Below are 13,573 nucleotides of genomic sequence, written 5' to 3' on the forward strand. Positions count from 1 at the left end.
ATACGAGGTCTGGGTGATGACCTTCAGACTTCTTGAACAGGTTTAAGGTTGATGTGTTAATCACAGTTGAATCAAGTCTCAAGTAATATACCCTTGTGGTTTCCAGGATTGATTATAGGTCTGACAAAAGGGATAGAATGACCACAGTCAGTTGAGACTAATTTTGCAGGGTGTAATGGATGCTGAGGGGTCCACCTATTGTCCTAGGTGGACTCCATCAAGGAGGTAAATCATAGAGGAACACTCTGGTTCTCAAGGGGTGTTACTTTCAGAGTATAGACTGTAGACTTGGGATAAATTTTGTCTTTATAGTCCCCTATAAAAGAATCATATGACCCAAAAGAATCTTGCTGGAGAACATTCCTTTTATTCTCATAGAGTGGTCACGTTGGAAACCTCATTAGCTAGGGATTGAAATGTCCATATAATGTGCCTTAGGTTGGGTTCCTCCAGACCCTGATGTAGTGACAGGATTTAGTGGAAGTGGTTTATTTGTGAGGTGCAGGGATCAGTCTTAGGGGAGGGGGGGCATGTGAAACGGGAAGGAAAGAAAGCTCAGAAAGGGCGTGCTGTCAAGCCACCTAGCACCAAGGGCACTGGAACTGGGAAAAATATTGAATCCCTGCCTCTGAGTTATTCCACCAGACCCCCTCTCAGGGCATGAAGGAGCTAGAAATACCCATACATTGACAGTCAGCATTCACTGGTTGAGAGCTGTTCAAGGCACTTGAGGGGTATATGGTTTGGAAGACAGCCCTTAGGTGGAGAGATCACCTACCTGCACTGATGTGCTGAGGCCTGAGAATAGAGTTAGAGTGGCAACATCTTCTGCGACATGGTACATATTCAAAGGGGGTTATTTACATGTCTATCTAGTAATACCTGCCTTTGTATATACCAGTGAAAGTGGGAAATCAGACCAGGAATGAGTCTGATTCAATGTGGGAATTATATCCCACATTGGAGAATTGTTTCAGAAACTTACATAGTTTTGAGGCTGAAAGGGACCTTAGAGAGAAACTAGTTCCATTTCTTTATGTTACTGATGAAAAACAGAGGCTCCAAGGGCTGCCTGTGGTCACAGAGCACTTAGGCGCCATACCTGGCAAACATCCAAGTCTTCTGACTGTGCAGTGCAGACTTGGCATGAGGGATGGGCAAGGTGAAGCTTCCTCTCCCTCCATATCTCCAAATTAACTCCTTTTCTTCTTTTATATGGACAGTTAATTTTTAAAAATGTTAATGTAAATACAGCTTCAAGTCCCCACTCTGTCTAATTCATGTCCCATGGACACTCCTGTGCCCTTCTGACATAGGAATTCCAGAGCATTTCTTGGTCTAGGATTCTAAAATTTTTTACCACTCTCGTTCAGAAGAAAACAGGAAGTGGCTTAGGTTAAATAGAACAAACAGAAATAACTCCTCTGAAGTTACTTAGACATTAAACTGCATTTGAGAACTGTTGAGAAAACTTTCAAGAAGAAAAAGGCAAAAACTACTTTACACCTGAACAGGAACTTATTCTGTGGAGTTGACTATATATTCACAGCCATCTCAATATGTGGAAATGATTACTGGGTGCCTGGTTTTGAAAGGTTCTAAATGCTTCTTTCCACACAGGCAGGGTTTTTCCATGAGAGTTGGAACAAGTCAGTCTGATAGCTTTTCTTGTTTTGGGTTACAAAATGATCATAAAGTATGTCTTGTGGATGGGCTTCATTCATCAAAAATACTGCCTACATTTGATTTTTACTTTGGTCCTTGTGAGTGGGTCAGTTAATAGATGTTATCCCCATTTCAGAGACTGAGAGAAGAAATGAGGGCCCGAAGAAGGCATCTGGCTCAGTGCTGGGAGCTGGGACAGCAGCCAGGGCTCCACTGACAAGAAAGCTCCTTAAGTGCCGTTTAGTTGGCACTTTAACTCCCAGAAATGTTTTGTGCTTGCATTTATGTCCTTGATCTCATCAAGTGGAAGTCTGTCCAAGACAGTCTTGTTGCTCACCTAAGGCAAGGACATGGATCAGTGAATCTTTTGAGCCTGTTAAATTATTCTGTTTATTAATGCATACATTTTAAAATTGAAGAAGCTGTGTGGCTTTGGAATCCTGTAGATCTGGGATCTGCTAATTAAGCAAGGAGTGACCTTGCAAGATCACTTAACATGTCTCAGACTTGGTTCCTTTATCTATAAAGTGAGGTTTTTTTGTGAGAATTACATATGTTAAATGATGCAAACCATTTAGCATAATACTTGAGTATCCCATGTCATAACTATGGCTAGTCCTGTCAGTTCTATCTCCAAAATATTGTGTATCTCAAATTTATCCACTTTCATAACTTCTCACCTACCACCTCAGTCAGTGCCACCATTGTCCCTCACAAATTGCTGTGATAGCTCCTGTCTAAACTTTGTTCCCACCTATTCCCTTCCTCCACTTTATTGTCAAACCAGAGTGAATCTTTAGAAATGCAAGTTGGATTATAAAGAAACTCTACTCAAAGCCCTCCAGTGGCTTCCCATCCCACCCAAATCCAAAGTGCTCACTGTTGCCTCCAGATTCTTACGTGATTGGGCCTTTAGCCATCTCTGCACTACCTTCTCCTCCCACTCCCCTCTTTCTCTCTGTTCCAGCCACTCTGTATTCCTTGCCTTTCCTCAAGCTGAGCAAGGTCCTGTTTCAGCATCTTTGTATTTAAAGTTTCTTCTTCTTGGGAAAATTTTTCCTTCAGATTCACTGCTTGGTTTCCTCCCTCACTTCCTTTGGGTTTCTGCTCAGATATTACATTATCCATCATCTTTCCAACCTCCTGTATTTCAATATGTGATGCATGTATTAATTTTATATTAATTCAAGCAATAGATGTTCTGTCAATATTTACGATGGATAGTAAATTGTAATAAAAAGATTAGCTAATATTCATTGAAGTCTTGCTCCATGCCATGATTTTTTTTTTCCTTTGCAGGTGGCAATCTATCTTCTTGGTGTTGTCACTTACAATAGAGCTTAGCTCAGATGATGATTCCAATGAGAAATCTTTTATTAGACAAGCCAGAAGTGATTCTTTACTCTTCTGTATTCCCTCAGTGAGCAGTTTGTACCATTCAGTTTCCCCTTCTGTTGTAGAGTTTTTATAAATGTCTTCTCTTAAATATAATAAGACATTTGATGGCAGAGAGCATATCTAGTGCAACTTTATATAATGTACAATTTGTAGAACAGTCTCTCATTTTATAATCCACTTTAGATATTTAGGAAAAATTACATGTGCTGTTTGAAGTTGTGTAAATGAATTCACATTGGTAAGTGTTATTTGGGATCATAGAGTTCAGAACCTGAAATCTCAGAGTTAGTATATTCAAGACAAAATTAGGTAAAGAGAAAAATGAAAATATTAAGGCACAAAAGTCAATGAAGTGCATCATTATGAAACTATATGCATAAAAGGTTGAATTGTGTAAAGGTATCTCCATGGGTCTATATCATATAAATATGACAAAAACTTAATATGTATAAAGACTTCTGGAAGAAGTAGTAGTCATTTCTTCTTAATCCTTTACAGTAATACCATATTTCTTTACTTATCTTCTCTGTACTTCTGCTTATCATATCCCAGAAAAACTAGTAACAAAACACATTTCCTATGTTAGAGAGAAGAACACTTCTGGATATTGCAGTTTCTTTTTGGACTATCAGAGTCTCTCTCTCTCTCTCTCTCTCTGTCTTTTTGTTGGGGTACTTTCAGCTAGTCTCTTGTGGAAAAGCCTCAGGCATTGAGCTAAGTCCTTAGAGGGATTCTCCCTGTGTATATCATGTAGGTAAAACAAAAACCAACCCCTCCCTTTCTGATTGGGTTGCCAGATGTAGCAAATAAAAATACAAAACACCCAGGTAAATTTGATTTTCAGATAGAAAACAAACAGTATTGTAGTATATCTCATGCAATATTTGGGACATGTACTAAAAATATTTATTGTTTATTTGAAATTCAAATTTAATTGGGTGCCCTGCAATTTATCTGGCAATCCTACCTCCATAACCACTCTTTCACGGTACCATTTTATTGTCTCTTTGGGACTTTTCACTATCAGAAATTGTGTTTATTGTCTGACTCTCCCGGCTCCCTTGTTCATTGCTGCATTCCAACAACCGATCACAGTGCATAATACATAGAAGGTGCTCAATAAATATTTAAGTATTTGTTACAAAGGTGAGAAATTCTTTGTTACAAAGAAAAATAGAAAAATCAAAAGCTATGAGAGGTTAGTAACATCTCCACGGCATATTGCTAGCTAGATGAGGCTGGAATCAGACAGCATGGTGCCAAAGCTCAGGGAACTCTTGCATGATTTCCATATTTAGGGGTGCCGAGGGCAGTGGGGGAGGGCAGGGACACTGTGTCACCTGCCTTTCAAGAATCTCTTAGCAGAAGACCCTTGAATCAGTAGATTTCGGGAGAAGCAAAGTCTGAATGAGTTAAAACGCCTTTTCTGTTTGCCTTATAATGAAGCAACCAAAGGAAAATGCACTTGAGTGAAAAGAACAAGATTCTTCCCGGTTGGAATGGGGGTCAGAGGCAGAGCGCATCCTCCACATTTCGTCTACCTTAAACTCCCTGCAACTTCGGGGCTGGCCTTATTGCCAGACTTCAGAAACCTCTAAACCTTGATCGCAAGATAAACTACCAGTGCACATACAAATAAAGAGCGGGGAGGGGTGGGTGGCGATGAAGTCAAGACAGAAGAAATCAAACTCTCGTTTTGGACCCAGGGCGCGCAACGGGGCGGGGACAGCGGTGTTCAGCCCCAGAACTCAATCGGGTTCATCTCTCCGTGTGGACGCTTGGCACCTCACAGAACCCACCGAAGGCGCATAATCTGCACACTAGCTCACTTCATTGGCTCCAGACGTTCACTAGCAGGCACGTCCAGCGGCTGGCCCAGAGCGAGCTGCGTGGGAACTGTGGCCGGATCCTAGGAAGCAAGCTGGCTCCGGTCCCTACCCAGCTCCACCTGGCTCTCGCCTGCCCGCGCTCCCTCCTACCCAGGAGTTGGAGGATGGTCCCGGGGCACTCCTGTGGGGCTGCTGGTCCCCTGTGTCTTCAGCCGGATCCTCTCTATTGTGTGAGTCCCGTGCGCGCCCAGTTGGGAGACAGCCGCCCCCGCCGCTGACAGGTGCTGCCCGTAGGGTGCCGGGTGCGGTCCCTGGCGCAGCTGGACGTGCACACCAGGGTGCGCGTAGCTTCCGAGCCCGGAACCAGCGAGGAGAAGGAGGCCGGGCGCGGCCTGGGGGACTACAGTGGACTGCAGCCGCGGAGCTCCGAGCTCGAAACTTTGCAGGCGCAGCGGCCAGGATTTGGTGACAGCGCCAGCCCACCCCGGCAAGTGCAGGAGGAAGAGGCGGCGCCGGAGTCCCGCGGCCCGAGAGCCGCGGCCGCAGCGGCCTCTGTCCCCGGCGCTGGCCTGAAGCCGCTGGGCTCTCCCGGCTTCTGCTGCTGCGTCCGCCGCCGCCGCCACCGCCGTCGCGGCCACCACGGTGGGGCTCCCGGAGGAGGCGCAGCAGGAGAGGGCGGTGGAGGAGGAGGGGGTGGAGGAGGGAAGAGGAGGAGCAGGGGGTGGAGGATGGAGCCCCGGGCTGCCGCGGCGGGCTCGCCAGAGCCTGTGGCAGCATCCTCCTCTTTCCAGGCCCGGCTCTGGAAGAACTTGCAGCTGGGAGTGGGCAAGAGCAAGGGCGGGGGCGGCGGGCGCGCTGGGGCGCCCGAGCGCCGCACTGCGGACACCCAGTCGCCCTCCCCGCCACCCCCAGGGGGCAGGCGGGATGCACTGGCCAGCGTGAGTGGCACGAGCAGCAGGTGGAGCGGCTTCAAGAAACGGAAGCAAGTGCTAGATCGCGTCTTCTCCTCCTCCCAGCCCAACCTGTGCTACTCCTTGCCGGAGCCTCTGGAGCCGGGGGGTACCGGCAGGGCAGAGCAGGGGGCAACTCTGCGCCGCCGGATTCGTGAGCATCTGCTCCCCTCCGGAAAGGGGCCGGCGGCAGCCGCGGGCGCAGGCGGAGTGACGCCTCCTGGCGGACACTCCCCAGACTCGGCTCCCTCTTCGTCCTCCGCCTCGTCGTCCCTGTCCTCATCGCCCCAGCCACCCCCAAGGGGGGACCGTGCCCGAGATGAGGGTGCACGGCGTCGGGGCCCCACGGCGCACTTGTGCCATCAGAAGAGTTCCTCCCTGCCGGGCACCGCCTGCTTGGAGCAGCTGCTGGAGCCACTGCTGCCTCCCGCAGAGCCAGCGCGGATCCCCGCAGAGCTGCGGATCCCGGAGAGGGGCGCGGAGCGCAGCTGCAGCCCGGTGAGTGACTGGTGGGCGTGGCTTCAGGCTAGGTGCGCGGGGCCCTGCCTCCTGCTTTGGGGGAACGAGACCGCGGAGTCGCAGGGCGGCGCACGTGCTACCAACTAAATCAAACAGTGGGGGGGGGGGGGGGAGAAAACATCTTGCCCCGGCTTAGTAAAGGTAGCTAGCGTTCTGACTTGCACCTGACTTTACTTTTGACAGAAATACTACCACCTGCCAGAAGCTGTTTGGGTAGCTTTGTGAGTTGCCAATGAGAGTGGAAGTATTAATGGTAGCCAAATAGAAGAGGAATAAAGTTAGATGTAAAGTGGGCACTTTTTGGAGGACCACGAGAAGGGCTCTCCAGCTCGTCAAAACTGAAAACAAACCCGACAACTTAAAAAAAGATTGCAGCCAGCTATGAGGATGGTGCGTAGGGGTAGGCATTTGAAACTAATGTTTTGCAGGATGGAATAGAAATGGGGAGAGGTGACTTAATGTTGAACATGAGATCGTGACTCGGGGAAACCCTTGAAGCAGAAGTCTGCACATTTTCCCTCCGTTGTTCAAACTTCCTGTTGCAAGTGGATCGCTGCCCTACAACTGGGCAGCCTGAGCGTCTCATCCGAGTTAGACATGGTCCTATGGCTTTTTCTAAAATGTAATAGTCATCTGAAGCGATTGCATTTCAAGTATGCCGCTTTATACATCATGCCTTGGTCAGGCAAGTTTGGCAGGCAAGAAGCAAGTAAAAAGTAAACATGTACCTGTAGGATCCCTAAGGTGGTCCACTGAGCGGTTGCTTTTACTCCCTCAGTTTTGTAGAGGCGAGGCTCTCCTTTTGTAAATGTTTATCAAATAGTGTTAATGCTAACAAATACAGAGGATGGCAAAAAAGTGTACGTATGCACAGTTTAAGAAATGAAAAAACTATTAAAATTGTAATATTCAATATATACCAAAAACAAAAGATGATGACAAGTCACATTTGACTTCTGCTGTTACAAGAGATGCTCAAAGTGGTTACCATCAGTGTCCAGACACTTTGATTACGGCAAAGTACTGTTTAAGCCATATTGACTAAAGTGTCCACTTGTATACATTTTTTAGGCACCCCTGGTATTTTGAATGTTCCATTCTGCCAGGGACCTCTTTTCTTTCAATGTATCTTAGCTTATGTAAATTCTCATTATTTTGATTATGAATTATTGTGGGATTAATGACATACACGTTAAAACTTACATTAAAAGTAGAACTACAAAAACCATAAGGCCATGTTTTGAAGGATAAGGTATGGGAATAGATGTGCTTTCAATTGAAAATATTTGTGGTTCATGAGCTAATTTATTAGTATAGTTTCAGAAAATAAAGCAGAATACAAGTATTTTATTGTTTAATAAACAGAATTGCTCGCAGTGACCTGATGTTACTGATGTTCAAGAAAACACCTGATGTTCTAGAAAAAGGTTTTAGTTCTTCTCAGTAGAGTAGGCAGAGATATTATTGACAAAAAGCCTACATAAACCTACCTTTCCTTTTATCCTAAAAGAGAATTGAATAGAACTGTTTCTGGTTCCAAAAGTAAGGTAAAAAGTCATTTTAAAAGGATGTTTTAAATTCAGCATAGATGCATATTGTGTATTTAAAAGGCATTTATTTGTGAGTGTGTACCTCATCCTAATGTATAGGAATTTTACAGTTGGGATACTGTTTACACTTATTTTTATGAATTTTTGCAATCAAGAATAATAAACAGCAAATAATAATTGAATGATTTTGGAAGGTTGGTATCATATTACTGCAGATGTTAACTTACTACATTACTTTGCAGTTCACTGAAGCAAGATATTTTCAAAGCAAAAGCAGAGAATTCTGAATTGATCTTTATGTTGGTTTTTACCAAAAAGTTTTCAGATACCATCACTCTTTAAAAAAAATACTGCCGTGTAAATACAAATTTTGTATTCAAAACACCTAAACCTATTTTGGAGAAGATACTAAACTAACATTATTGTGTGTGTCTTCACCATATGCTGGCCACTTTATAGCCTTACATGATTTAACACAGCAGTCTTAGGTGATAGAAATTCTTGTTGCCATTTTTATGGATTAGGAAACCAACTCTAAAAAGAATTAAATGACTTTTTCAGGGTCACATGGTTAATAAATGACAGAGAGAGGTTTTGTACTCAAGTCATTCTCTAGAATCCTTTGATTACCTTTGACAAGTTTTAGAACTTGCTGTGTTTCTGAGATTACTTCATTCCTATTGATTAATACCTGCAAGTTTACATACATGTTTTTATTATATTAGTTTCAGGTGTACAAAACATAATGATTAGACATTTACACCCCTTACAAAGTGATAACTCCCTGCAAGTCTGCCACCCCTCTGACATCATATATATTCCCTATGCTGTACTTGACATCCTGTGACCACACACACACACACACACACACACACACACACACACCACTATGCCAAAAAAATGTATACACATTTTAAGAAAGGAAAAAAACTATTAAATTTGTAATGCTCAACATATAGTCATGTTTGACTTCTGCAATTACAAAATGTGCTCAAAGTGGTTACTATCAGCGTCCAGACACTTCTGATTATGGTGAACTGCTGCTACATAGATAACATTTCTTAAAATGTGTATACATTATTTGGCACTCTGTGTGTGTGTGTGTGTCTGTGTGTATACACATACACATATGTTTAATTATAGTTGACATTCAATATCATTCTACTTCAGCTTCAGGTGTACAGTGCAGTGGTCAGGCATCTACACTATTTATGAAGTGATCCCCTTGATAAGTCCAGCGCCCATCTGATACCATACATAGTCTTTATAACATTATTGATTAGGTTCCCCATATTGTATTTCACATTCCCGTGACTATTCTGGAGTTTTTTCTTCATCCCTAGAATCAGTTCTATGATGGTATAGTTATATTAATTTGTTTTTTGTTCTCTGTGATGCATTGTTGCATATCTATTACATCATGTGTACAATGACATTATTAATCATACCATCTATAGTTCTAAGGAAGCTTTTCATTATAAAGAACTAGTGTTTCAGTGGAGACATAGGAGGAATAAAAAAGCTAAAGTATCTTTCAAAGAATAGGTGAAAGGTAGGGTATAGGCAGAACAAGAAGCCCTGAGGGGCTTGTCCGGTACCAGACACAGTCCCAGAAAGAGGAACCATTGTTGGGTTCCCAGCATGTCCTGTCCATGGAGCCTTGTTCCCTGAGAAGTGGACAGTTCTCTCTGTTATGGGTCACAAATCCAGCTGCCAGGAGCATTCTCTCATGAATATACAAGGGAGAATTCCTCAGTCCTTAAAATACTTCTCTGCCCAACTCAAAGGAGCCCGCTTACCTCTCTGAATGGGAAGAGGAAGAAATAAGGTCGGAACCTGGAACAGGAAGAGGACTCACTGAGGTATCCAGGAGTAGGCCTAACTCTGCTGTGCCCTTCCCAGCTTCCTACATGTCTCACAGACCTTTCCTTGCTTTCCTTGCACTTCATCTCTCAAGATACTTGGACTTGGGGAAGGAGTCTAGAGCACATGCAGATTTCAGTTTTATTCACAGTTCACAACAGATGGGAATACATGAAAGAAAAGACAGTAAAAGCATTACATCAGTCTCCAGATTGTCTATAAAACAAAGAACAAAAAAACTTTCTTTCAAGGAAGAAATAAATTTTTTTGCAAAAACAAGGCAAAGGGCTCAGTTTTTTTCTTTTTCTCTGCTTGATCCTGGCATCAGCCATATTCTCCAACACACTTCCCACCCCTCCACCCACTGGCCCAGCATGAGGCCCCAACAACATACTCTGACACTGCGTGGAAATGTTAATCAAAAGCCAGAAATCAGTTTGGGTTTCTGAGGAAGGAGATTTGGAAGTCACTGATGTTCAATGGTTAAAACTGAACAAACTATCTCCCATGCCCCACCAGCCCTCTTGCTATTGTTTTCTTTAGCCAAACATAAGTTTGAAAAACATTATAACACACTTGATAATGCCTTGCACATTAAATAATGTGTGTTATTTAAAATATTCCTCTTTGAAAAAAATGAAAAAGAAACCACTTTCTTCCCACTGATTCTAATTCACGTGTCAGGCCATATTGTCACACCAGATGCATTTCATTTTCTGTGGTACAGTTGGGAAAGACGCTTTCTCAATTTGTGTGCATAGCAAAAATATGCCAATTTTATGTATTCTGTCTTGAGTTGCTAAAATTATATTTTGCTAGCATCAGAAAGTCAGTATTTTAAGATGAAGAGTGAGGAATATGTTGAGTTTTTTAGTGTCTTAACAAAAAGCTTGTAGTGTTTAAAACGTTAAACTTTTATTGTTCTTTCAAATTCATTTTGTTAAAATTATCTACATAAAGGACTAAAATGTTTTTTTCAAAAAAGAGGGTAAATTATTCAAGGTACGATAGAAATGTTTCAAAACATAGTAAGAGGAACGTTCATTCATTGGGATGAAATTCCTAAAACACATTTGCAAGCCCTAACAAAAAGTGGAAAAATATTTTCTAACATAGTCTATATGAGAAGTGCATCTTGCTTTATTAATTATCTGACCTTTTAAAGAAAACCTGTATTTTTAAAAACGATTTCAAAAGGTGATCTGCGTTAATTTTTGCTATTTTTTCAGGTGTTTTTAATATTACTTCAAAGAACATAATCTTAGGGAAGCCACAAATTAAAAAAATGTAATTTTTTTACGATGTAAAAACTTTTTATTAAACTTACTGGGGTGACATCGGTTAGTTAGGTTTCGAGTATACAATTCTATAATATATCATCTATATATTGCATTGTGTGTTCACCACCCAGAGTTAGTTCTCCTGCCATCACCATACATTTGACCACCTCTACCCTCTTCTGCCATCTCTTCTCCCTCCTTACCTCTGGTAAGCATTAAACTGTTGTCTGTGTCTTGAGTTTTTGTTTGTTTATTTGTCTTGTTCGTTTGTTGCTTTCAGTTTTATATCCTACACATGAGGGAAATCATGATTCTTGACTTTTTTTTGATTTATTTCACTTAGCACGATAATCTCAAGATCCACCCACGTTGCCACAAATAGCAGTATTTCATCTTTTCTTATGGCAGAGTAGTATTCCATTGTATATATGTACCACATCTTCTTTACCCAGTCACCTATCGAAGGACACTGGTTGTTTTCATGTCTTGGCCACCGTGATTAATGAGGCAATGAACATAGCAGTATATACATCTTTATGGATACATGTTTTCATATTTTTTGGGTAGATACCCAGGAGAGAGATTGCTGGGTCATATAGTAATTCTATTCTTAATTTTTGAGGGACCTTTGTATTATTTTTCTATCGTAACTGTACCAATTTACATTCCCACTGGCAGTGTATGAGGGAAAACCACTAAGAGATCTACTAATCACAAAAAGAAGCCCCTAAAAGTAGCATTAGTAGGTTTTTCAAAGTAAGGGTGGTAGGGGATTTGATCTTAGGACATTTTGGAGCAGAATATGCAGTGAAGTTTCATGTGTGATAGCATTCTTGAAAAAATACTGTGATCATCTCCAGAGAAAGGGTGTAATCAATGAAGAGATTTACTTCAGAGTGGGATTTTTTCCTCTGTAACTTTTAGTTACTATTCTGTTTGTCTGGCAAATTTGAGTAGAGCTATTACTCTTGCACAAATGGAAGTGTTATAACATACATATTATATGAGATTGCCTTGTAACAAAACTGCATAAACACTAGCAATTGCTGTGTTAATTGTTATTATTGAACAGTATTTTAAAGTGTCGGCACTGCCACCACTAGAAATAAGTGGGTGGTTGGGAAATATTAACAGGGATCTTCGCTGGTCCTTTTCATTTAATTTAAGGTATGCATTATTTTACTTGCAGTGGTGGCAAAAGTAGCTCAAAATTAACCAAGGCAGTATTGGTGACATCACAACTTCACACAGAAATGGAAAAATCTTATGTTACTTTTGGCAAGTAGGTGCATATTATCATACAAAAGTGAATGAATGCTTTGAGGGATAAAATAGGATTAATGGTTTATAAAGAAAATAGGGCAAACATTCCACCTTTTTCCTTTTGTCCCACTGTTTGGAAATAAGGGATGATTTCACAAAATTAAAGTTTAATAATATAGTTAGGGTACCTCAAGGAAACATATAGTGTGGTTTCTTTGCTCATGATGATTGTCAAAACATTGTCCAACACTAGACTGACGAGAAGTAAATAGTATGTCTAGATAACATTATAAGCATTGACAAAATGAAGATTCAGAAGTTAGGTTTATGGGTTTTTGTTGTTGTTGTTAATTCAGTTATTTATGGTATCATAGCAGATATCTGTTCTAGATAATGCAGTGTTCTAGATAAGCAGACATTATTTTTTTTGAAAACTGAAACTTTTTTTCAGTTGGAAAATTTACTAAAAATTATGTTTCCCTGCCTTAATAAGTCAGGCATGCCAACTAAATAAGACCTTAACAATTGAGGATAATTGTTTGAATACTGGCTTCTTGGGGGTTTGTTTAATGTGCATGAAATAGTTATTGTACTAGAACTTGCTTTAGGTAAAATTGGTTGGTTTCATAAAATTATAATATAAAGCATACCTATTTATGACAAGTTTTTCTTTCTAGAAAGTTAATTATTGAAAGGTATGAGGCAACCTTTCTCGTCTTTTTTTTTACTTGCTAAATAATCTTTACTGTTTTTATTTATGAATTTTGATTTGTCCGTACCATTAAAAATATCATCTGTTTTTTCCAACAGGATTAACTTTATGTACCGTTTTGATTTCTTTGTCACTGTCGACCTTTTCTACTAACTTATATTGCTTTTTATCAATCAGGTGTGGAAAGTGATTACTATCCTTCAACATTTCAAGGTATTATGCAAATATATTTTCCCTTCCAGTGTATACCAGTTTCTTATTAGAATTTTTTTTTCAGCAGAATATCAGCCCATGATTTCCCTGTCTCCAAATATTTATATTTAACATTCTCAATGTAAACAATGCGAAAAACTGTATTTTCAGTATAATGAGATTTAAAAGTCCAGCATACTGCCTTCTTGAGACAACAATTTTCCTGTGAAGTCTGAGATATTTTACAGCAGTCCATTTCCCATTCTCTTGGGTCCTAGCCAATCTGGAAAATTACAATACATGATAGACAAATGGGCCTCTGGATGTTTCAGAATTTGTGCCTCCTTCGAAT

General features: G+C 41.3%; 1 protein-coding gene across 2 annotated transcripts in view; it reads left to right on the forward strand.

The window, feature by feature from the left end:
- The first annotated feature begins 4,940 nt into the window (after window positions 1-4,940).
- Window positions 4,941-13,573, forward strand: part of MCTP1 (multiple C2 and transmembrane domain containing 1) — a 493,160-nt gene continuing 484,527 nt past the window's right edge. For both annotated transcript variants that reach the window (XM_081053522.1, XM_081053523.1), the window contains exon 1: window positions 4,941-6,340. In XM_081053522.1, coding sequence (XP_080909648.1) covers window positions 5,621-6,340 — 720 coding nt within the window. In that variant the 5' untranslated portion in view covers window positions 4,941-5,620. The remainder of the gene's footprint in view (window positions 6,341-13,573) is intronic.

The sequence above is a fragment of the Rhinolophus hipposideros genome, assembly GCF_964194185.1.
Source record: "Rhinolophus hipposideros genome assembly, chromosome: 7".
Classification (NCBI taxonomy): domain Eukaryota; kingdom Metazoa; phylum Chordata; class Mammalia; order Chiroptera; family Rhinolophidae; genus Rhinolophus; species Rhinolophus hipposideros.